Source organism: Microtus pennsylvanicus, chromosome 12 (assembly GCF_037038515.1).
Source record: "Microtus pennsylvanicus isolate mMicPen1 chromosome 12, mMicPen1.hap1, whole genome shotgun sequence".
Lineage (NCBI taxonomy): Eukaryota > Metazoa > Chordata > Mammalia > Rodentia > Cricetidae > Microtus > Microtus pennsylvanicus.
Window position 1 is genome coordinate 5,236,786 of NC_134590.1, and position 24,684 is coordinate 5,261,469.

The 24,684-nt window shown below is 43.5% G+C and overlaps 1 protein-coding gene across 5 annotated transcripts in view; it reads right to left on the bottom strand.

Moving 5' to 3' along the window:
* The window catches only part of Ptpn13 (protein tyrosine phosphatase non-receptor type 13), a 191,769-nt gene that overhangs the window by 124,194 nt on the left and 42,891 nt on the right, over positions 1–24,684 (bottom strand). For all 5 annotated transcript variants that reach the window (XM_075942741.1, XM_075942742.1, XM_075942744.1 and 2 more), the window contains exons 2-4: positions 21,116–21,235; positions 4,238–4,416; positions 38–103 (exon numbers count right to left, since the gene is read on the bottom strand). In XM_075942741.1, the coding sequence (XP_075798856.1) occupies positions 38–103; positions 4,238–4,416; positions 21,116–21,230 (360 nt within the window). In that variant the 5' untranslated portion in view covers positions 21,231–21,235. The remainder of the gene's footprint in view (positions 1–37; positions 104–4,237; positions 4,417–21,115; positions 21,236–24,684) is intronic.

Sequence of the window (24,684 nt, forward strand, 5' to 3'; positions counted from 1 at the left end):
CAATATGAAAATATCACAAATGTGAAGCTTCACTTACTTGACTTTGAGGTACTTCATGATCAGCCCCCCAATACAACGTCATTCCAAGAGAATAAATATGGATCTAGGAATAGAATTTTTTTACAAAAATTACCTTATGGTAAAATGAAAAATTTAACAAGTAGTATACTTCCTTTGCTCCCAAGAAAGCTTAACACATAATTTGAGAAAAATCATTTTACATCTTACATAAAAGCATAGGAATTTTAAAATAAAAAAAAGAGTAAACACACAATCCCTGTTGCCATTCAGAGCCCACTTTCAATAAGTCATCATTTTGTCAGCTTTTACTGAGTCTCTTCATGCAAACTTAAGCAAATGTGAGTAGACATTCTTAATCCTCTTTACATAACATTTAAAATGTACCTTACAAACCTTGCTTCCCCCCACTCCCACCCGAGACAGGGTTTCTCTGTGTAGCCCTGGGATTACAGGTGTGCGCCACCTTGCCAGGCAGCTTCGCCTTGAATTTACCACAGAGATGTGTCTGTTACCTGCTGGAGAGCCTGTCCTTTCACTGCTATAGGGTTTTGTTGCTTATTGCAGTACTAGTTACTAAGGCTTTTCCAAACTTTGAGACATGTTCCAGGAAACATTGTTTTTTAAATGCAGACATTTCTCTTGAATTGGCTTTACAATTATGTGAAAACTATCCTGCATACAACCCCCAGCATGCACAAGCGTTCGTGTGCATGCGTACACACACACATACACACACACACACACAGTGAGAGAATCATATATCTATATAGAAGTTTTATCATTTTCTTTTTTTCCATATTTTTTTATTTAATTTATTTATTTATTAAAGATTTCTGCCTCCTCCCCGCCACCGCCTCCCATTTCCTTCCCCCTCCCCCGATCAAGTAAGAACTTGAAGTTTTATCATTTTCATTCAACTAGTAACACAGAGGAGTTTCCACAGAAGATTTGGCTATTTGCCAATCTGAAGAGTAAGGGAGGAATCTAACTGGAGTTTTGATTAGCACATCTGTGGGTTTGGGAGAGGAGGAGCGGAGGAGCAGGAGGAGGAGGATCAAAGGACTCTTCTGTCATTTGCTAGACAATAACCTACAGTGGTGCGACCGGTTGCTTCTAGGAAGACTGGAGAGAGGGGGCTGACAGGCAGGAGATGGGCATGTGCGGTCAGCAGGAGGCAGAGACCAGAGGTTTACACTAGTAAAGGATCCTAGAAAGGGCTGCCTGCACACTCTGCAGCTGCTGCCCTTGCTGCCACCAGTCTCTGCCAGTGGTTCTCACCCCTCCTAATGCTGCGACCCTTTAACACAGTTCCTCATGCTGCAGTGACCTCAACCGTAAGTTTATTTCTGTTGCTATTTCGAAACTGTAATTTTGCAACAGTTATGAGTCATGTTGTAAATATCTGATATGCAGGAAATCTGCTGAGAACCCCAAAGGGGCTCAAATCCACAGGTTGAGAAACACTGCTCAAGTTGCTTCCAACATACACTACATACCACTGATGTCCAGGAAGTTTCCAGGCTTTAACCCTGGACTGAGGACGCTGAGGCAACCAGATCTGCGACTGAGCAACCACGAGGTTCTGGGCATCTCCAGTGTGCAGATGCCCCTTGCTGATTTCCCAGCCCCTATGGCATCTAAACCAATCTGTAAGTAAGTCCCCTTCCTGGTAAGTACACAGCCTACAGGTTCTGCTCTCCAGAGAGCCCTGCCTAACATCAAGAGAGGGTTTTTATTTCTACGGGGGAGTGGGGGTGGAGGGGACCTTACTTCAGGTTTTTCTTATTTTACTGTCTGTATTTTAGGCGGTTCCTATTTTCTAAACTTTGTTTTTAAATTCTGTAACCTGTTTCTAGTTCTCTTTTTAGAAAATGGTAGAAAAAAACCCATGTGCAAATAAAATACTGACACTATTCTTACAATGTGACAGTTCTTTAATCTAGTTCTTACGCTGCCACCTAAATTTGTTCCCAGTTTATAGATTACAAAAACTGCTCCACTTTCAAATATTTTCAGTACTTCCAATTTTTCTTTATTCTAAATTCTTCCTAATGACTTTTACATTCATCCTGACTCACCTCCCCCTCAATTCTACAGTCAGACTCCTAGGTCTCCTGTCTGCAGGGATGATGTCCACTACAACTAACATTTCTGCACCTGGCCTAGCCTTTTCTCTTTTTCTCTCTTTTCCGTGTGTGTGTGTGTGTGTGTGTGTGTGTGTGTGTAACCAAAATTTTCTTAAGCATTATTCATTTTAGCAAGAATGTGTTATCTTTTTCAATAAAAATGCCCACTTACGCTAAGCCAGAGATGATTTTTAAATGGCATACATCATATGAATAGTGACATACATCATATAAACTCTTTTACACAGGATGACACAGTCTTTCTTAGATGATACAGGTATCTCCAGTGAAGCAGTTAGTTAATACCTCCTGATCCACAGAGAGCCTGTCTTACAAGTCCGACTGTACGTCTCAGCAACTAGCAGAAGGGATTTACTGTATGTCTGCTGAGTTCAGGGTAATGAGGCTAAGACTCATGCAGCATCGGGCAGCCTAATCACACAGTATCTCTTAAGCCGCATTTCAGCTGCATTTCAAGAGGCTATGCACAAGGAGCTTTTCAAAAGCTTCACATAAAATATTTGTTCATAGATTCGGTATAAAAGATTAATTGTAAACTCATTGTTTTCTCTGTATAGCCCTGGCTGTCCTGAAACTCCCTTTGTAGACCAAGTTGGCCTCGAACTCACGGATCTGCCTGCCTCTGCCTCCCAAGTGCTAGGATTAAAGTATGTGCCATCGCTGGCTGGCTATACTTCTTAAATATGTCAAATGACTTGTTTTCTTTTTCATAGTTTTAATTTTTTTTTAATTTTTGAGGTTATAATTCTATTTCTCCCTCCCCTTTTGTCCCCTCCAAAGTCTCTCTCTCATGTGTTCCTCCTCCGTTTCCTTCACATCCATGGCCTCTGTTGTCACAGTTGATTATTACATACATATTCCTAAACAGAGCCTGCTCGTGCTATAGAATGTTACTCTTCTTAGGGATGACCAGCTGGCACTGGACAGTCAGCTGGTGTGCTCATCCCCGGGACGGCTACCTCTCCCTCTCCCAGCTCTCCTCGATTGCCTGCAGTTCTTTGTGTAGGGTTGAGGCCTATTCCATCCACTTTAGCCTGAGTAAGGCAAAAATGCTCAGGCTGGCCTGAAACCAACCAGGTAGCCTAGGCTGGCCTCAAACTTAGAGCAATTCTCCTGCCTCTGCCTTCTTAATGCTAAGAGTACAGCTGACAATTTCACTAGCAGCAAATTCCCAGGTGGTGGTGATGTGTGTGTCATGGGTGAGGGATCGCTGGAACAGAACACAGGGACTTAGTATCAAATTGGACAAACAGGCTTTTCGTAAATCTTCACTAAGAAAACAAGGCCCATGAAGCAAGTGCATGAAGGTGCACAGCAGATGCTGTGTAAGAAGGGCTTGGGGTGCAGGATCAGTAATGCCCGCTGGACGGCGAGCAGAGATGGCCTGCGCGGAAGGCTCACTGGCTGATGAAGGCAATGAGCAGAGAGGGGCACCACCGTGCGGAGAGTCTCTCTACCCCTGCGTGCTTCCTACAGAGAACAGACCACAGGGGAAAGAAAAATCGATGTTGTCCTTGGAAGTTCTCATTCACCTCAGACATTTTCAAAATGCTGTGTGCAGTTAATTCGGTGTTTAATATCTGTCTGCCTTTGCTGGTTTTCACCATGTCTGCTTCCGGTCAGCACATCAGTCTTTAACGTTCCTCGTCTTCAGCCTTGTTCCTGGCCAATCCATTCCCTAACCTTTAGTTGGCATTTTGAAAATGTGTATGATCTTGTCCCTTCGCTGTTTAAAGTCATGTGGCCCCATTTTCCTTGCATGAACCACAAACCCTCACATAGCCTTTGGGGACTCACATGTCCACCTTACCTCTGGGCAGTCTACCTCACAGTGCACACTTTAGCCATCAGAATTTATTTATGATTCACCTTTTAAAACATTTTTCCTGAGTCAAAATCTTTTCCTGAATAATATATATACATTTGAGTTGTGTATCACACACACACACACACCATTATTTGAAATTCAAAGGACTTTTCCATGGACGAGTGAGGGGAGTCCATTGTTGTGACCTGCCCTACTTCTATCAAAATAACAACAACACAATAAATGAAGAGTTGATAGTTACCTTTTCCACATCTGAGAGGGAAGTTAGCGAATGGTTCTGAAGCACCTCTGGAGCAGTGAATGCTCGAAGGTCCTGGTTGGAGATGTTTTCATCTGTAAAGGACACACTGCCAGATGGCAACAGCAGCAGCGACCACGGGGAGATGATGAAGCCAAGGGCGGCAGGGTCAGCAATGCTCACTGGTTGGTGTAAGCCCCAAATGAAAAGAGGAGAAATGACAACTGTTTAAAATCAGAATTAGAAGACACTAGAGCCACCTCAATAGATGTCCCAGTTTAACTGCACAGACATTACTGTGCAGTTTCATCACGAAATGAATATGGTATGAGAGCAGGTGTCTCCTAGACACAGCTACTATCACTGTTCACAGTAAAGCCTTTAATCTGGCTTCATCACTTACATCTAGAAGGCAGGTCATAGAGAATCGTCATAAAAGTTAAACCCGGTTATACTGATACACAGAAAAGAAGGGTCAGTACTTCTCCATTTTTTGATTAGGATTCTTTTGAGTCCTCAGTGAAAACTATAATTTCAAGACACTATCTATAAGCATAAAACCTTGTGAATAAATTCTAGAGTTCACTGGCCTTCCCATGGCTTATTTGCAGATGTTGTATCAGAAAGTTAAGAACATGTGATTCAGAAAAGGGCTTAGGGTGTGCGAGGGGAGGAGCACACATTGCCCTTCAGCATCATCCTCTATGGCTCTCTCGGAACTTTGGGTTGACTGATGGGCTATATGACAGCTGGCCAGGACTGCCCAGAAACCTCCTGCCTCTGCCGACCAACGCTGGGCTGACTGACCGGCTATGATGGCTGGCCAGTACTGCCCAGGGACCTCCTGTCTCTGCAGACCAACCCTGGGCTGACTGACCGGCTATGGTGGCTGGCCAGCACTGCCCAGGAACCTCCTGTCTCTGCAGACCAACCCTGGGCTGACTGACCGGCTATGGTGGCTGGCCAGCACTGCCCAGGGACCTCCTGTCTCTGCAGACCAACCCTGGGCTGACTGACCGGCTATGGTGGCTGGCCAGCACTACCCAGGGACCTCCTGTCTCTGCCGACCAGTGCTGGGGTTATAGGTGCATGCTACCAGACTTGTTTTATTTTTTATTTTTTACATGAGTACTGGGAATCAAAACTCATGTTCTTATGCTTCCGGGTTTCAAAATGCCATCACGAAAGGGAAATTCCACATTGTAAATTCATAAACATTTACACATAAATAAATAAAAATGTAGGCCAGTTAGATGGCTCGGTGAGTAAAGGCACGTGCTGCCAAGCCTGACACACTGAGGTCAATCCCTGTGTTCCATGTGGTGGGAGGAGAGAAGCAACTACTGCCAACTGGCCTCTGACCTCCGCACATGGGCGGTGGCACACGGAAACCCTACACGTATATAGAAAAGCACAAATAAATAAGACATGACTTAAAAATAAAAAATAAATTCCAGCCAACGTACATATTGTTTTTCTACTAAAACTTGGGCAGAGGTATCACTCAGAATCTTAAGATGTTGAGACACAATAAAAGAGTGTGAAAGGAATTCTTTTCAGATTGACCACTCAGGGAAAAACACTAGTTGACTGAAGCCAATGCATTCCTATCTGTAAGGAGTCAGAGCCGAGCAGCCAGGCTGCAGCAGCAGGTCAGTGATAACAGAACTTCCTGGAAGATTAGACAGGATGAGAGGAGGAGCAAAATCCAGATGGTGCGAAGGTTTGATTTAAGTAACTGAAAATGATGTCACATCAGCCTCAACACAGGAAACTACAGATAGCAGGCTGGACATGGGAGCTGGAAGGCGCTGGCAGAAATGAGAACTCTTCTTTGGGACTTACAGAGACCTTTGAAAATATTCTAAGGGCAATTTCAAGTAAGCAGTTGGATTTGGAGTGTGGGGTAATGTCACGGCTGGATTACACTGTGGGGAATTGCTGATGGAGTGGATGGTACTGAAAGTCATGAGATTTGAAGACCAAGGACCGAGTCTTGGGGTATTCCCACCATGGGTACTGAATGTTTCTTCCAGCAATCCCTGAAAGCAGGGTCTCACCCCCCTCTAATATCATCAACACTGCGAGTCTTCACACTGCTATCAGTTCTTCATGGCCTTTGGCCAGCTCCACACTACCAAGGTCTGAACTTGAATTGGGCATGTGGAACTCTAAATGTCAATTCTTTTAGAAATAGTATTCTTATTTACGCATTGACGTTTTCATACATGCATCTGCTGTATTTTTTGATCTTATCTATGCTTTCCCCTCACCACCTCCCTTCACCTACCTCTCTAGCACCTACCCGCCCGTCTCCTTCCTGACTTCCTAAATTCTTTACCATTATTACTATTGTGGTCATTATTCTTATATTATTATCCTCAGGTTCAGTTAGAGCTGACCATATGTAAGCAGGTGTAGACCACCCACTGGGGTATGGGTAATTTACCAGTAACACAGGGCCAGTTCTTAACAGCCTTTAGTTTAGAGACAGTCCTTATAGTTTCTGAAAATCTGCTGCCATTCTGAATGGAGGCTGTTAAAAATCAGCGCAAACACAGAGGCATGAACACTACCGAGAAGTCAAAGTGCTCAGAAGAGGGCTGGCTGGTCTCATCCTTTGCCCACAGACTGCTCTACCCTGTCTTCAGCACGGTAGACTAAACTAGAAAGTCCCGAGGATGAAATGACCCACTGCCAGTCTGGGGTGGGCATGGGGCATAAGGCTAAACCTAAAAATTACTGAGCAGGTGAGACGCTCAGCAGGTAGAGGTGCTTGGTGCCAAGCCTGAGGGCTGGGCTCAATTTCAGATGCATGGTGGAGGGAGAGCTCTGACTCCTGAAAGTTGCCCTCTGACCTCACACCTGTGCCTCCGCATCATTAAAGGAATACATAATGTAGTCGTTTTTAAAAATTCATTATTGCTTATCACTTTGAAATGAAGAAATGTATTCATTCACCAACACAACCAAAGTTACCCATACCTACTATTATAGGAAAAAATATGTATTTAACTTTCCCCTTATACAATTGCTGTTTGTGCATGTTTATAAAATATCTAATGTTTATTAATAACCTTAGCAACTACATGTTTTAACATAATATGATCGGTACTATAGGTCATTTACTATGAGACCCCCCACCCCGATGACTACTGAGGAGACAGAGTATATACATAAATAAGCAGAAGACAAATGCATAAAACATCTGACAAACAGATAATAATACAAAAGGTGGTTTGTGGATAAAAAACATTACCTCAACCACAACGCAGACAAAATTCCTTTCTTCTTTAACCCTATGTGGCCTTTAAAATGAGAGTGAGCACAGGAGCACCACTGCTGGTTGGGCTCCAGAGAGAAAGTCAGCTCAGAGACAGTCAGGAAGTTGAGTCTAGAGAGGGAAGAACGGCAATTTTGGCAGAGGAATGGTAGCAAACATGGAGAAACTGAATTATAAAGTGGAGGGGGTGGCATGATCTTGCTCTTTTAAAAACATACAGAAAAGCCACAAATGTTTCCAAAGTGATTTTACAAAGCCATGTGATAAACCCGGGGCAGGAGGACCACAGAACACATCGCTGTCGGTTTCTACAACATCTATGTGACATTTAAGTGCTAGATTCCTAGGTAATGTAATCAAACCACAAACTGTATTCTTTGTTTAGTTTTTTTTATGATTTATTTACCTTTATTTTATGTGCATTGGTGTGAAGGTGTCAGATCCCCTGGAACTGGATCTTCAGACAGTTGTGAGCTGCCACGTGGGTGTTGGGAATTGAACCCAGGTCCTCTGGAAGAGCAGTCAGTGCTCTTAACCACTGAGCCATTTCTCCAGCCCCACAAACTGTATTCTTAAATAATTATAAAAGCTTTTGTGAACCTACATGTGAGAGAGTGTAGGAGCTGTGGCTAGGACCACTCTTTAATTCCTACTTCCGGACAACTAAAAGGAAAGAATCTAAAACAAATGTTTTCAAGATCCTTCAAAGAATGTTTGCAAAGTAATATTTAAAAAGTAGATTCCAGAAGCTTACAGTGTTATGTCCTGCGTTTTAGCCATGTGCTGACTGTACACCAAGAATGCTATTATTATGAAAAAGTAAATCTGATAAACATTCCCAGCAGCCAGTGTGGTTCTACTTGGAGACTTTCACTGACATTCCACAGGAGGAGTTGCTGGGACAAGAGTTTCAAGCAGCCGCAGGTGAAGTTAGAAAAACACAGAAATTTGATATATAAAGAAACAATTTAGAGAATATTTCAGTGTTCTGTTTGAAAAAAAAAAACATACACACAACACTCAACAGTCATGCTTTCTTCTCCTTTAGATTTCCACCTTAAACTACGCCTATAATCCTGGCACTCCGGAGGCTGAGGCTGGAGGCAGGGAGGTTGGAGTCTGAGAGAACAGCCTTTAGTAGTTTAAGGACATCTTGGGATCATAGCAAGAGTCTTGTCTCAAAAAGAAAACCAGGCAAATTATTATAATTAGGTTATAAACATGGTATAAGGGAACAAAGGCAAAAGCAACAGGGACTAATTTTAAGATCAGAATAGACACTTCCTGTATGAGCTCCTGTCTGAGCTCTAGTGGTTCAAGTGGAGAATTTACAGAACCCCTGTCCTGTGTCCTGGCAGGGTCACTAACACAACTCTATGCAGAGGTAACTGTCCAAAACGCTGAAGGATTTGATAGAGTTACTCTATGATACAGCGTTCTCTAAAAATTCAGTTCTTAGAATTAATGCATTGTTAAATCAATCACCTGATATAAATTAGGATTAAACAAAAATTGCTTAGAACGGTTTCTCTTCATTTTGGCCTTTCCACATCGTCATCGTCCTCCTTCTCCACTGCCTCTCTGCCTCTCCCCTCCGCCTGCATTTTTTTTAACAGAGACTGTCAGACTTACAAGTGTCTTTATCTGCTGAGCCATGTCACTGGCTCGCCACTTTCTCATAGTAGCATTTTGTGGTAGACTATGATCTACTGAAATTACAGTATCTACAATAGAATCGTTAATTATAAAATGAGAAAATTTATTTATTCCTAAGTTTTGTTACCACTATTAAATGTCACTTACTCCACTATGAAACAGGACAGAACAACAATCACTTTCTGAAAATAAAATGTCCTCATGCTTTTGAGTGTCCCTGTAACAGGCACACTCAAAATAACCTCAAAGGCATTTGATGTCATTGATGTTTTCTGATACAGCCAGCTGCTGAAAAGCATTTCATATAAGCTATCACAAGCCTGTGAGTCTCCAGCACTTAGATTATGCTGTATTGAGTCTCAGATCAGATATCATCCAAAGCCACAGGCTTACGCACGCACGAGGTTAGAGAGTGTCAGAGAATGTTCACTTCACGCAGTTAGACAAGAGTAGAAAATAGTTAAGAGTCAGACCAAAGCAGAAGACACCCAAGTCCAAGCCCTCGGCTTGATGTTCAGAACTCAGAACTGTGATCTTAAGAACAACTTAGTCCCTGCCCTCACCTCCCACATCTGTAAGGCAACTCTGAGCCCACAAAGCTGCTGTGAGGACTGGGGGGAAATCATGTAGAACAGCCTCATCAGTACCAAGTTATAAAACTTCTCAAAGACAGTGCGCACATCACTCCCAGAGGACGACAGTGAGCACACCACAGACAAGTCCAGAGTTTCCAAAGCTGGATCACACCGCTGTGTTCTCCATGTCTCAGAAGAGTTCTGAGTTTCTTTCTTTTATCTTTTTATCTTTTACCTACAAGTCATATTAGAAATATAAAACATTTGAGGAACAAAGTTTTGTGAGACGTGAATTAAATTCCTCAGAGAATGTCCCTTCCCTCAGTAGTCTATTAAAGGTACAGCACACATAGTTAGCAAAGTCCTCAAGTTTAAATACTTGGTTTAAAAGTTGACAATCCAGTTAATTAGTACAAGAGTAGCTAATTATACAACTTGCCAAATTGATGTTTTACTGAAGCTAAAATTACCTTGAATGACAACATGATTTCATTAATGAAAATATTTATTTAAATATAAATCACCACAGTATCAGCATTAGAATTTGTCTTATTTATAATAGAAGTAGAAGTCTGGTAACAAAAATTCCAGAAAATTGTCAACCGATCTAATCAATTCACCTTATGAGCTTTTTAAAATTTCACTAGACTAGAATAAAAGATCTTATTTCTTAACAATGACAGTCATACAAATGTCTCTCTCCCTTCTCCCCTCCTTTTCCTTTGTTCCCATCACTCAGAGTCAAGCTGTATGCCTAAGCACCTACTACTGAGATCTCGGCATAGCTTTTGATAATTATTCATTTCGTAGTTTAAGTATTTACAAGATTCTTTAGAATCTTAGTTAACTGTCTGGTCATGGGAAGAGGAAGCTGGTCCTAACATTTACTTTCTTCCTCCACAGATTCATTTGGCCACCTAACTCAAACATCTTAAGAAGAAAGCTCCATTTCCTTCTTCCTTTCCCATCACATCCCAGGACTACTTCAATTTTTTGGTTTTTTTTTTTAAACATAATAAGACATAAGACACAGTCCTATCTAATTTTCCTTTAGCTTCCCATGTCTTCTCGTTATCCTGGTCAGTTTTTTGTTTTGTTTTTCAACTTGACATCAGCTACAGTCATCTGAGAAGAGGGAAGCACAACTGAAAAAAGTGTCTCCCTAAGATTAGATTGTAGGTAAGCCTGTGGAGTATCTCTTGATTGATGTGGGCCATCCTAGGCAGGTGATCTCCATTATATAACAAAGCAGGCTGAGCAGGTGTTAGAGAAAAGCCTGTAGGCAGAGTTCCTCCATAGTGGTGTCTGCTTCAGTGCCTGTCTCCAGGTTCCTGCCCTGCTGAGTTCCCGTCTCCAGGTTCCTGCCCTGCCTGAGTTCCTGTCTCCAGGTTCCTGCCCTGCCTGAGTTCCCGTCTCCAGGTTCCTGCCCTGGCTGAGTTGCCGTCTCCAGGTTCCTGCCCTGCCTGAGTTCCCGTCTCCAGGTTCCTGCCCTGCTGAATTCCCGTCTCCAGGTTCCTGTCCTGCCGGAGTTCCTGTCTCTTGGTTCCTGCTCTGCTTCAATTCTTGTCTCTAGGTTCCTGCCCTGACAGTTCAGTGATAGACTGCTACCTGAAAGTATAAGATGAAATAAATGCCTTTCATCCCCAGGTTACTTTTGATCATGGTGTTTTATCAGCAAAAGAAATCAAACTAAGACAACAATCTTCACTACCAATAAAATTAAACCTCTAAAAATTATGACAAATTGCTGTGGGACAATGGTCTTGTACCCTGTAAAGATTTGTCACTTATATTGGTTTAATAAAACACTGATTGGCCAGTGGCCTGGCAGGAAGCACAGATGGGGAAACCAGAATGGGAAAATTCTGGTAAAAGGAAAGGCTCAGTCTGCAGGAAGCACGATGAGAATGCCTCACTGATAAAAAGTATCAGGCCACATGGTTAACACAGACAAGAATTATGGGTTAAAGTAATATGTAAGATTTAGTTAATAAGAAAGCTTCAGTTAATAGGCCTACCAGTTTATAATTAATGCAGACCTCTGTGTACTTCTTTGGGACTGAACGGGTGGGACAGAAACCTCTGTCAACAAATGGCGCCAATGTGGACAACTACATCCACATAAAACTGGAGAGAGCTTAGGAAGAATTCTAGACACAAAACAACAGCTTCTTGGTAGCAGCATTTTCTCAGGTGGGGCTCTGTTTGCTAGAGGCAAGATTGTCTCATTTAAGAGAGGCTTCCTGATTCAGCTTAAGCTGCAAAAACCTTGTAGCCCTTTTAAGAGGCCCTGCTACAAAACACTTAAATGGTGTTTATGAATAGCCAACAGCACGCTTCTTGGTGGTGGCAGGGACCCTGAAACTCCATTGAGTTCTGCCAATAAACATGACTCCCTCCAGTACCTCCACTATGAAGCCAGACTCTCAGAAAGCTAATGAATGGGATGGACCCAGCCTTCAAAGCAATGGCTTTAATTCTAGCCATATTGCGTAGCAAATTAAAGACTCATATGGTCAGAAAAAAAAGAGATATAAAGATAGATTCAGATGAAGAAAACCTCTAAACAGTTTACAGCATGTTTTAAAATATATGTAGGCTTGGGAGAAAAAAGAAAAAGGTCAAAGTCCTTAAAAAAAAAAAGAAAGAAAGAGACTAGTTGGGTGTTGTGTTGTGACATGCACATTTAATCCCAGCACTTGGGAGTCACAGTAGCTGGCAGGAAGCACAGATGGGGAAACCAGAATGGGAAAATTCTGGTAAAAGGAAAGGCTCAGTCTGCAGTCATCACCCAGACCAAGAGGAAGCACGATGAGGATGCCTCACTGACAAAAGGTACCAAGCCTCCAGCCTGGTCTGCAAGAGCTAGTTCAGGGACAGGCACAAAGCTACAGAGAAACCCTGTCTCAAAAAACCAAAAAAAAAAAAAAAAAGGTACCACACCACATGGCTAACACAGACAAGAATTAAGGGTTAATATACGATGCAAGATTTAGTTAATAAGAAAGCATCAGCTAATAGGCCCACCAGTTTATAATTAATGTAGACCTCTGTGTATTTCTTTGAGACTGCCTTGGGACTAGGCAGGACAGAAATATCTGTCATCAACAAATTAGGGATACAATGTTTTATACTGCTATTCCACACATTTCTCCTACAATTATATGGTTAAGGATAGAAACTATGAATTCTCTAAAGAGCAGATACGATGTCGTTATATATAATAATGTTGTCTATCTGTATCCCTGGGTGACTGGTTACAGAACCCTCCATGTACACCAAAACCTGGAGATACTCAAAGGCTATTCATAAAATGGTATGCCATTTACACATAAGCTATGCAATTTTCCTGTTTAATTACTTATGCTGCCCAATGCTGTGTCAGCAGCTGCTGTAGTGCACTGCTCAGGGAGTAATGACAAGATAAAACCCTGCCTGTGTTCAGTACAGACACAGACACATTTTCAATCCACGGCTGAACTCATGGGATAAAATTCACACATATGGAGAGCTGACTGCACTTAGAAGAAATAAATCTGCCTACAATTTTGGTTTGTTCCATGGGCTCATAGCTTTTAAATGTGCCCTGCAACCCTGTTCTACTATGACTATAACTCCTCAATTTGAAGATTTCAGGTCACAAAAGGGCTGCTTTTGAATTTTATTATAAGAAATACTTCTTTGAATTTCTCAGCAACAAAACACTCAATTATTCAGGTATTGAATTGAGTCTGACCCTGAAATTCTGTGTGGCTAGATGTTCAACTATGACCAAACATACTTATAAAATGTCTGATTCTAGAGTTTGAAGTCATTAAGAAACAATATAGGCCTGTGTTTCTGAGTCACAGAGCACTTCTGTGCAATTCTCAAGAAAGGGCATGGGACACTACCCAGTATTTCATATGTCCACATCAACTCACTGTTCAACACAAGTGAGAACCACTGCCCTATCTGTGAAGGAATCAGTGTTACAGGATGGTACCAGGCTCTCCTAACACAAGTGGGAACCACTGCTCCATCTGTGCAGGGATCAGTGTTACAGGACGGTACCAGGCTCTCCTAACACAAGTGGGAACCACTGCCCTATCTGTGCAGGAATCAGTGTTACAGGACGGTACCAGGCTCTCCTAACACAAGTGGGAACCACTGCCCTATCTGTGCAGGAATCAGTGTTACAGGACGGTACCAGGCTCTCCTAACACAAGTGGGAACCACTGCCCTATCTGTGCAGGAATCAGTGTTACAGGACGGTATCAGGCTCTCCTAACACAAGTGAGAACCACTGCTCCATCTGTGCAGAAATCAGTGTTACAGGACGGTACCAGGCTCTCCTAACACAAGTGGGAACCACTGCCCTATCTGTGCAGAAATCAGTGTTACAGGACGGTACCAGGCTCTCCTAACACAAGTGGGAACCACTGCCCTATCTGTGCAGAAATCAGTGTTACAGGACGGTACCAGGCTCTCCTAACACAAGTGGGAACCACTGCTCCATCTGTGCAGGGATCAGTGTTACAGGACGGTACCAGGCTCTCCTAACACAAGTGGGAACCACTGCTCCATCTGTGCAGGGATCAGTGTTACAGGACGGTACCAGGCTCTCCTAACACAAGTGAGAACCATTGCTCCATCTGTGCAGGGATCAGTGTTACAGGACGGTACCAGGCTCTCCTAACACAAGTGGGAACCACTGCCCTATCTGTGCAGAAATCAGTGTTACAGGACGGTACCAGGCTCACCCAACACAAGTGAGAACCATTGCTCCATCTGTGCAGGGATCAGTGTTACAGGACGGTACCAGGCTCTCCTAACACAAGTGGGAACCACTGCTCCATCTGTGCAGGAATCAGTGTTACAGGACGGTACCAGGCTCACCCAACACAAGTGAGAACCATTGCTCCATCTGTGCAGGGATCAGTGTTACAGGACGGTACCAGGCTCTCCTAACACAAGTGGGAACCACTGCTCCATCTGTGCAGGGATCAGTGTTACAGGACGGTACCAGGCTCACCCAACACAAGTGAGAACCACTGCTCCATCTGTGCAGGGATCAGTGTTACAGGACGGTACCAGGCTCTCCTAACACAAGTGAGAACCATTGCTCCATCTGTGCAGGGATCAGTGTTACAGGACGGTACCAGGCTCACCCAACACAAGTGAGAACCATTGCTCCATCTGTGCAGGGATCAGTGTTACAGGCTCTCCTAACATGCTGCTTGTTCTTATCCTTATTTCAGTGTTGTGCCAGTTGACAAGTCCATCACAGAATGGGGGTATATATGACTTAATATACTTCCGTAATGCTCTGTGTATTCTTTGTTGCATCTTATAAAGCTACAAGGGAAACAAACACAAGAGCAACAGCAAGCCAGAAAGTGTAAGCAGTTAACTATTTTACCCAAATTATATTTAAGTTATTGTGTAAGAAATAATTTTAGGTGAGAAATGAGACCTAAATTGTTCTCCTTTAGGTAGTACAATCAAGAACAATAAAATTTACTGTACATATTGTACCAACATTTTAAAAAAATCTTCTAAGTGTAAAAATGAAAACAACCCAGCAGGTGAAGTTACATTTCAGCAAGGATGGGACTTCTAGGAGAACAGATGCTACGGCAATCTCCCCTCTAAGCTCTGTAAGAGATATCAAACTGCCTGACTTAGAAGGCATAAATTAAAAAGTCAATGCCAGCAGTGTACTACCAGTGTGTTACCAGAGTAGGGGTTGTTCTCTACAGATACTTCATACACTTGGCAGACAACCTACACCGTTCACTTTAAGAATGTTACCAGAGTAGGGGTTGTTCTCTACAGATACTTCATACACTTGGCAGACGACCTACACCGTTCACTTTAAGAATGCCAAATGTTAATTTTATGTTTTATAGTTTGTTTCCATGGAACAAATAGGGCCATTTCATGTAGTTCAAACACATTTAACTTGAAGGACCTGTTCATTCTGGCCTTACAAATATAAGCAAGACGCGGCGTGTCAAAGACAACTGGTGCACCCTCTTGATCAACTCAACTACGACAGCAGAGAAACAGGAATGCAGTGAAGAGTGACGGGCAGGCCCTAGTCTTTTAAAGGGTGAACATGCTAGAGATTTACCTGAAAATTTTCAGTCATAAAAACTTTCTTATATTTTGCTATAAAGGCACTAAAAAGTCCCAGAAAGCCAAGTTGCAGTTCATTATCAATGAAGATTTATTTTTGGACTCTGTTATGTTTAGTAACAGTTTGTGTATTTTGGTTACTATAACTTCATAGTAAATCTTGAAATTAGGCAGTGTGAGTCTTCAGCATTTGCTTTTTTCTTTTCAAAGATGTTTTGGCAACTTTTAGTTCCAATAAACTTCTGTTAAATCTTAGGAGGTGCTCTCACTTTGGGCAGAGTGACAGCCCATGGGGACTACATTCTGTCATTTTAGAGAAGACTGCTGCCCTTTAGTGAGAAGCCTTCTCACCAGGAACAGAGCTCTCCATTTATTGTGGTCTCTAATTTCATTATATAGGTCTTCACTTATTTTTCCTCAGATTTATTTTCCTCCTATTTACTAATAACTTTTTCATTTTTAATTTTCATATTTTAATTTTCACATTTTGACAAAATGGTTAACTGAAATTTTAATTTCCAATTGCTGCTATATAGAGATACTATTGTTTTTTGCATATCTGTGTGCAGGAGATATAGATGGAATTTTTATTTTTTTTTTTAAAAAATTTATATAATCCTCTGCTCATATAGTTCTACTTCCCAATAACTGAACAAGATCAAATAAGACACCAGGTATGGTGGTACAGTCCTTTAATCCCAACACTCAGGGGGCAGAGGCAGGTGGATCTCAATGAGGCCAGAGTATTCTACAAAGAGTTCCAGGGCAGCCAAGGCAATACAGAGAAACCCTGTCTCAAACCACCCCCCGCCACAAACAAAACAAAAAAACCCAAAAAGTTAAATGTTTTCAAAATCCTATTTTCATATCTACTTTTATCTCAAATATTTAGAATTTCCATGCATTTTTAAAAGTCCATTACATACAAACAATACAATAATAACAATAAAGACAGACCAAGAAGCATATAATGAGGAAGATAAAATTTGTTGAGACTCCAGATGAAATTCCTCCAGAAATTTCATTTCAATTATCACATTCAAGTTAAAGGATAATAACTACTCATCCAGGCAAAAATGTAAAACTATGTCCCCTGCTACTTATTAATATATATATATATATATATATATATATATATATATATATATATGTATACACACACACACACACACACACACCAAAGTTACAGCGTGAGCAGGTGAAGACAGAGGAGGAAACACTGCAGCAACCACAAACCAAGGGTCACAGGGCTGCAATGGTCAGGGCCGATTAGGGAGGATGGGTGGCAATGGTGAGGGTGGCTTAGGGAGGATGTGCAGCAATGGTCAGGGCGGATTAGGGAGGATGGGTGGCAATGGTGAGGGTGGCTTAGGGAGGACGGGCAGCAATGGTCAGGGCGGATTAGGGAGGACGGGCAGCAATGGTCAGGGCGGATTAGGGAGGACGGGCAGCAATGGTCAGGGCGGATTAGGGAGGACGGGCAGCAATGGTCAGGGCCGATTAGGGAGGATGGGCGGCAATGATGAGGGCGGATTAGGGACGACAGGCGGCAATGGTCAGGGCGGATTAGGGAGGACGGGCAGCAATGGTCAGGGCCGATTAGGGAGGACCGGCGGCAATGGTGAGGGTGGATTAGGGAGGACTGGCGGCAATGGTCAGGGCCGATTAGGGAGGACAGGCAGCAATGGTCAGGGCGGATTAGGTAGGACTGAGTGCAGAGTAGTTAAGAGGAAAGCTCCAGGCCATCAATAGCATCCACTCTCCCTAAAAATTATTACAGTTCTCCTACTCAAAAAAAAAAAAAAGAATTACAAACCACCTCTAAATCAATCATTAACAGACCTGAGTTACAGCCTCGAGACTGAGCCTTCATGTTCTTTTCAAGTCACTACAGACTTTGTAGTTATACAAAGCCAGACCACATGTGCAACCACAGGTAATCCTCAACTGTGATCAGTAATCTTGGGGGCGGGTATACTCAGGACACAGCAAAGGAGAACTACCACCATTGTCACTGCCTCACTAGTAACTGTCAGGGTTCCTAGTCTCCTTTCTCCCGAGGAGGAGAAAACTACTTCAAAGGCCAAGGAAGTACCTTCCAATGAGGCCATGTTTCCACATCATTATCCTATGAATAATAGGAATCAAGATCTCAGTTTTAAAAACTGCTACAAGCTTTAAATTGCTAGAAAGCTGGAAAGGAAGCACTGGGCTATTTTCTTGCCCAGCAATCTCCCAGGAGTGTGGCTTCCACCTCCGATCACAGGAATTTTAGCTGTACGCACCTACATTGACAGGACACAGGGCAACAGAAGGCTCAAGACGACAGTGGGAAAGCCACGAACAAGAACAGAGAAAGGTTTATACAAACGACACAGCAAGATGAATATGGCCAAGATGGAAATACACATTTCAGAAAAATACAATAAGCTATGCATTCTATCTGCTTTCCCCCAACGTCCCAGGGTTACTCATAAACGTATCTAAAGCATCAAAACAACCACAGTCTGTCCCTGACTAATCAACTAGTAACCATTTCATCTGCTGTATCAGAGTCAGGAGGAAAACTCATAGGAAAACGGCAATGCATTATCAAATGTAAAGATTTCCTGTAAAACAAACAAACCCTTGCTGATGGAGGAAGGTCATTGGTTAATAAAGAAATTGCCTTGGCCGATTTGATAGGCCAGCCCTTAGGTGGGCGTAGTAGACAGAACAGAATGCTGGGAGGAAGAGGGAAGTGAGACAATCGCCATGTCTCTCCTCTCTGGGTCAGATGCGATGAAGCTCCAGCCCAAAATGGACGTACACTAGAATCTTCTTGGTAAGCCACACCCTTGTGGTGCTACACAGATTTTTAGATATGGGTTAGTCAAGATGTGAGAGTTAGCCAAGAAGAGGTTAGATATAATGGGCCAAGCAGTGTTTAAAAGAATACAATTTGGGTGTTGTTATTTTGGGGCAAGCTAGCCAGGCGACCTGGAGCTGGGTGGCAGGAACGCAGCCCACCGTTCCTTCTACACCTTGCTTTTTCCTAACAAATGGAAATGGTCAATTGGCAATGATAATGTCTGGTGATTTCCCAACTATCAAAGGAGTCAAATTTAATTTGTTCTTATTACTGATATTATTCTGTTAGCTACTTAGACTGAGGGCCATCCAGCAAGCAATTCCCACTGAACAGTGTATGAGACACACACAGCTGCCTCACAGTGAATTTTACAATACAGCTCATCAGTCTTTATCGTAAAGTGCCAATGCATTAGGCAACAACCGCTGCTCAATGATGAGGGCCATAAATACAGCTTGCAGTCTCTAGCAGCATTATGAGATGTAAAGAGGGAAAAGCCCTCAGGGTACTGAGAGAGGTGAGATGCTTCCCATGCCGTGAGTCAAGGCAGTTGGTGCAACGAAGCTGCTCTCACTCCCTTGCTGCATATCCGCAGTGCGCACTGTCTCTGTCATCCTTCAGGCACACTTTTGGAAGTGGTTTCTTTGCGCACACAGTCCTCTGATCCGAATCAATGCCCAAAGGGCAACAATGACACCTTCCATCCATTGGCCCCTCCCACAGCACCTCACAAGGAGATGTTTCTAACATAACTGAATATTGTTAACTGCCAATTGAGAATGACACCTTTGAAGCACGGCAATACGATCTATACTTTGGCTATATACTGCCACACTTTGGACTGCCTGAAAGTGAATTTTCTAAGAAAGTTGAGTGCTTATTTAAAATAAACAAGATTTGGTAAATGATTTTAGGTGAAAATTATTCTGTTACCTAGACTAGTCCCAGCTATAAACTGAGGTCTTCATATATCTCAGTAACAGTTTTTCAAGTCCAGGTAACAAGAGATCCCCCATGGTAACAAGCAGTCCCCTGGGTAACAAGAAGATGCCCCTGGGAAACAAGAGGTCCCCCTGGGTAACGAGCAGCAGCCTATGGGTAACAAGTGGTCACCTGGGTAACAAGCGGTCCCCTGGGTAACGAGCAGCAGCCCCCTGGGTAACAAGCGGTCCCCTGGGTAATGAGCAGTCGTTCTCAGTACAGCAGTATCAACAACCAAGCTCCAGCCAACTCCAGAGCCCTGGTCTCCCCTTCTTTCCATTTGCTCTAGACTTCGTCCTCCTCTGCTCTTCTAACCCTCCTCTGAGGATTCTCGTGCACATGGCAGTTGGCAATTCTGTCCTAAGACATTTCTCAAACTGCAGTGTGCATCATAACGTCCTCGAGGACAAGCTCCTGAGATCCCGAGTGGCTCTACCTTCGGGGCTCTGTGGTGTGGGCATGATCATGTGCATTCTAACAAGGTCTCGGTGAGGCTCTGCCATTGGTCCAGAGCCCACACTGGGAAGACTACTTATTTGCTTTTTTCTTTCTTTTCTTTTCTTTTTTTTTTTCTTTAAGACAGGGTTTCTCTGTATAACGGCCCTGGCTGTCCTGGAACGCACTCTGTAGACCAGGCTGAATCTGAACTCACAGAAATCCGCCTGCCTCTGCTTCCTGAGTGCTGAGATTAAAGGCATGCGCTACCACACCTAGACACCCAACCAAAGTTTTAAAGACTGGTTCTTCCATTAGATAAAGCCTTTGTCCACACAGGTGGTATCCACGTTGACATTAACCACACCACAGCAAATAGTTTTGAACAACCAAAGTCCTATTAACTTCCAGCTCCCAGATGCAAGTCAACCTTCTGGATCAAGCAACCACTTACAAGAGAGATACCAGACTCCTTATTCAGTCCGCACTGCCTCGGTGCGGCAGCAGGAAAGCAGCCCCTGCTCGCTCGGCCAGGAGTTTCTTCTCACTCCTTCCTCTAAGACCACCTCCCACTTTTCATTGAGGCGTGAGCTCTGGAGCCCCTCTTCTCTTCCTTTCTCCCCAGGCAAATCTTCCTCCTGGGTGATCTTACAGAGCCACTCAAGGTCCTGGCTTCGTGACCCTTGTCACAGTTATTAATAGTTACATTCGACACTGGAACATGAGCTCCCAGCAAACAGGAAGTGCTTTCGAGAATCACTCTGTTTCCGGTGACTGTTGCTGTGGCCAGCATACGCAGTGTGTTCAAATTAATACAAGCAAACTGGACTTTTCCAGTCCTGAGATGCCTAAGATGAAGTATTTCTTTCTTTTTACACTCAACCAAAACTAGGATTACTGAAACAGAAACTAATTCACTACTGGCTACATGTGTTTCAACTATTCAACCTGCAAAATACAATGTTTAAGACATGACTTACCTCTTCTGAATAGTTCTTGGAGACTTTCAGCACTTTGGTTTAATACAGCCCATATCTCCTCCTCCTGCAGTGGTCCACCCCGAACCTCCAGGGCCTCTGCTAGTGAGACATGCATATTACCTAGGAAACAGATGAGAAAGCGTCTTCGTGAGCAACGTAAGTGCCCTTCCATCAGTGAAAGCCCTGTACCAGAGGCAAGCTATACACTCCCATCCACCTAAGCTTCCAGTGTGGTCTTCGATCTAAATATACCTTACAGACTGAAACCTGGGAAAAGTGAAGAGACCAGAAGAAAGACCCTCAAAACAGCTTCTTGGTCTGCCTAACAGTGCTAATGGCAAGGCTCCTGAGAAGAGTGGGTTGACTACCTCATGAGAGAAGACAGAAAGCACAGGGGACTAGGTAGTCCCCAAACTACAGATGACGAAGCAAGTAGTTCAAGGCTTTTTGGTGTTCAGCTCCAAGCTTCATCTCAAACATAAAAAGGAATAGAGAGAAGGCCCCTCAGTCATCACAAGAGGACATTGGGAGCATGAGGAAACGCATCCATGTGCTCAGTACAGATTTCTGTATTCTTTGATGTATATGTTATTATGAAAACTTTACACTGAAAGAATCAACTATTCCTAAACTCAACAAGGCTGCTAATTCCCCACTTGCTCTAGAAAAGGCATTTCCCCTAGCACCTGTTTCCCCTCAGCGCCTTGGGAACAATAATAATGGTGAAGCCACTTTGGATAGCTTGCGACAATGTTTTATAATTTAACACCACACAGTAATGGAATTAACAAAAGACCAGAAAAGTTTCTCTCAGGCAATATTTATAACATGTTCAGTAAGTGATAAGCTGATCAGATTTGAGATTTTCTATTGGGCTCAATAATTCTCCTTTACTTTGGGAAGGGGAAGATGCAGGCAGCTTCGTACAAGCCTCCCATGTGCTTTTCCTGAGCTGATCTATCTCAGAGAAACAGATCCTTACACAGACTTCTCAGACTTGTGGTTCCCCAAACCTGCTTAACCAAGATGCTAAGGCAGATGAGCAGTGGCTGGAAGACAGAGGCCAGCAGCGTCAGAAGCAGACTAGACAAACTGCATGAAATAAGCTCTGTAGTTATCTTCTAACCACACTCATTATGTTTGCAAAAATTGGCCCTTGTTTTAGTTGTTGGTCAGGGTTGTTCAAGAGATTCCCCAAACACAGGCTATTGCTGTTGTTATTGGTTTTCTAGCAGGGGTGGAAGGCAAGTTCCTGTTGTTGAAGATACTGTGCACTTTGAACACAAGACCCAGAAATCCTGAGATGGATCCGACATGAATGCCTCCTCCCTGGTAACTAATGTTCACCCAGAAGGTGCCATGCAAGCTTCCTGAGGAGGGAAGCAACCCACAGTCCTACCCAGCTATGGTGCCTATGATCCACACAAAGGCTGGCACAGCAGATAACCTACGGGTGCAGTGGTGACACACACACCTCATAGACAACCAGCAGCTCTCTGTTTGAACGTAAGGCCCATTTAACAAGAGGGCAGCCATGCTGGGACTGGAAACCTGGCCAACTACTACTAGGAAACTTGTCTTTTCAACAAATAGAAATCATTACATAAAACCACAACTGATAAAAATGCAGACTTGTGGAGCCCACTCCCAACTGATGCATGCACAATACAGCTCCTGCCTCAAAGGAGATGAGAGGGCATTGTGGAAGAGGGGTGATAGGATTGTAAGAGACAGAGAGAAATGGAGTTTGCTGTGAAACTGTCTCTTATAAATGTCTAGAAGAAACACCAGGAAAGACTCACCAACATAGCTGCTAAAACAGGAGCTGAACAAGGCAACACCCACAGACGTGCTAACATGGAAGAGGAAGGCTCAAGGGGCCTCAGGCCTAGACAAAGAACTACAGCAATGAAGGATCAGGAGAAAAAGTCTTCTCCAGAGAAAAGCACACCCTTTGGTTATCCAATACCAACTGGTCAGCCCAGAACAGACACATATAAGTAACATACAGACTGAGCAGTTTCATCTTATATCTTTAGGAATACACACACACACAAACACACACACACACACAGAGACAGAGAGAGACAGAGACAGAGAGACAGAGAGACAGAGAGACAGAGACAGACAGAGGCAGTTCCAGCAACAAGTGAGGCCAGCCTTATCTTTTAACCTGCTTGTCCTTATGTATAATGAAAAAACATGAAACCATTTCACTTGGAAAGCAGAGTTTCAATTCAGCTTCTATAAGAAATGAGGTTATTCACTCACACCTCTGCCCACACCAAAAGTTTCTAAGTTTCCATGTGCTTCATCATAACAACAGCGTATCATTATAATAGGAGATGCGCTGCTAAGAGATACGTGGGTTATTATCTTCCTCATGAACTGCTTTAATAGACTCAAGTTTCAACAGAGGCATCAAGATACTACAACAATCAGATACTAGCAGGGCCTGTGAGAAGGAGAACCCCATAGCGAGTTTCCAGAGAGTCTGAGAACCGGTTAGATGGCTCCTCAGCCTACACACCCCGCATGGAGAAATTGCACAAGCAGGACTTCTTTGAAGAGATGTGCTGGTTCTCATGTCTCCCCTAAAGCTGAAGGGGTGTGGGAAGGGGCCTTGCTCTCACCTCAACGGAGTGAGAGAGGCTGTGTTGGGACCACGTGACATGCTTGATGCGTTCTCTGGCATTAGACCAGTATCTGTTACCACTCTACGGTCCCACAAGAGTGAGGGGGCACATGGTATCAAAGGAAGCCATGGTTTCATGGGTGGGAAAGGACAGAAGGCAGGCTCTGCAGTGGAAACCCTCCTGTAGGACAAGAAAAGTCCCAAAATGTAGGCAGTAATGCTGCTGTGCAACACTGTGCGGACGCTAAAGCCCCGACAGGAATGCGTTTAAAACAGGCGACTAGCAGGTGAAAATCTTTTAAAACAGGTTCCTCCTCACCAGGAGAGCATGGGCCCACTAACCAGCTAAACAGGGCTGCAGGGAGCTTGCAGATACTAAGGGGAAGCTCTAGGGGAGAGGAAAGGTAGAAGGGAACTGGGAGCAGTGAAACGAGGGGAAGCTAGGGTCGAGATGAGAGAAGAATAAATTAAAAGTTAAAATGAAAACAAAACAAGAAACAGATTCCTCACCAGCACTAGGGGGTGGGGTGGCTAGATCTGAGTGAGGGGTGAGGGGGCTAACCCAAAGTAGTAAGGTAAGTGCACAGAGAACCACCAAACATCTAACAGGAGAAGCAAGAAGAAGAAAGGAGGGGAGAGAGGAGGAAGAGCAAGGTCTACAATTACTGCTTTACTCTAGAGTAGCCTCAGAGAGCAGCAGGCTGAGACCCCGGTGTTGCGCTGGCTGGCTGGGGGAATACCTTTTCCGGGCTGTCACAGGAAGTGTGGTTCCAATGAAGACCCTTAAGAGCCAAGGGGAAACAGTCATGCTTTACCATACACTCGGTTTAAGTCGGAGAGAGACTGCCCAGCTCTCTACTCTCTCTTTGTTCTCAGTTTTAAGTGTGATGTGGACAGACAGTGCAACTTGACAGGGCGGGCACAGACCCCTCTC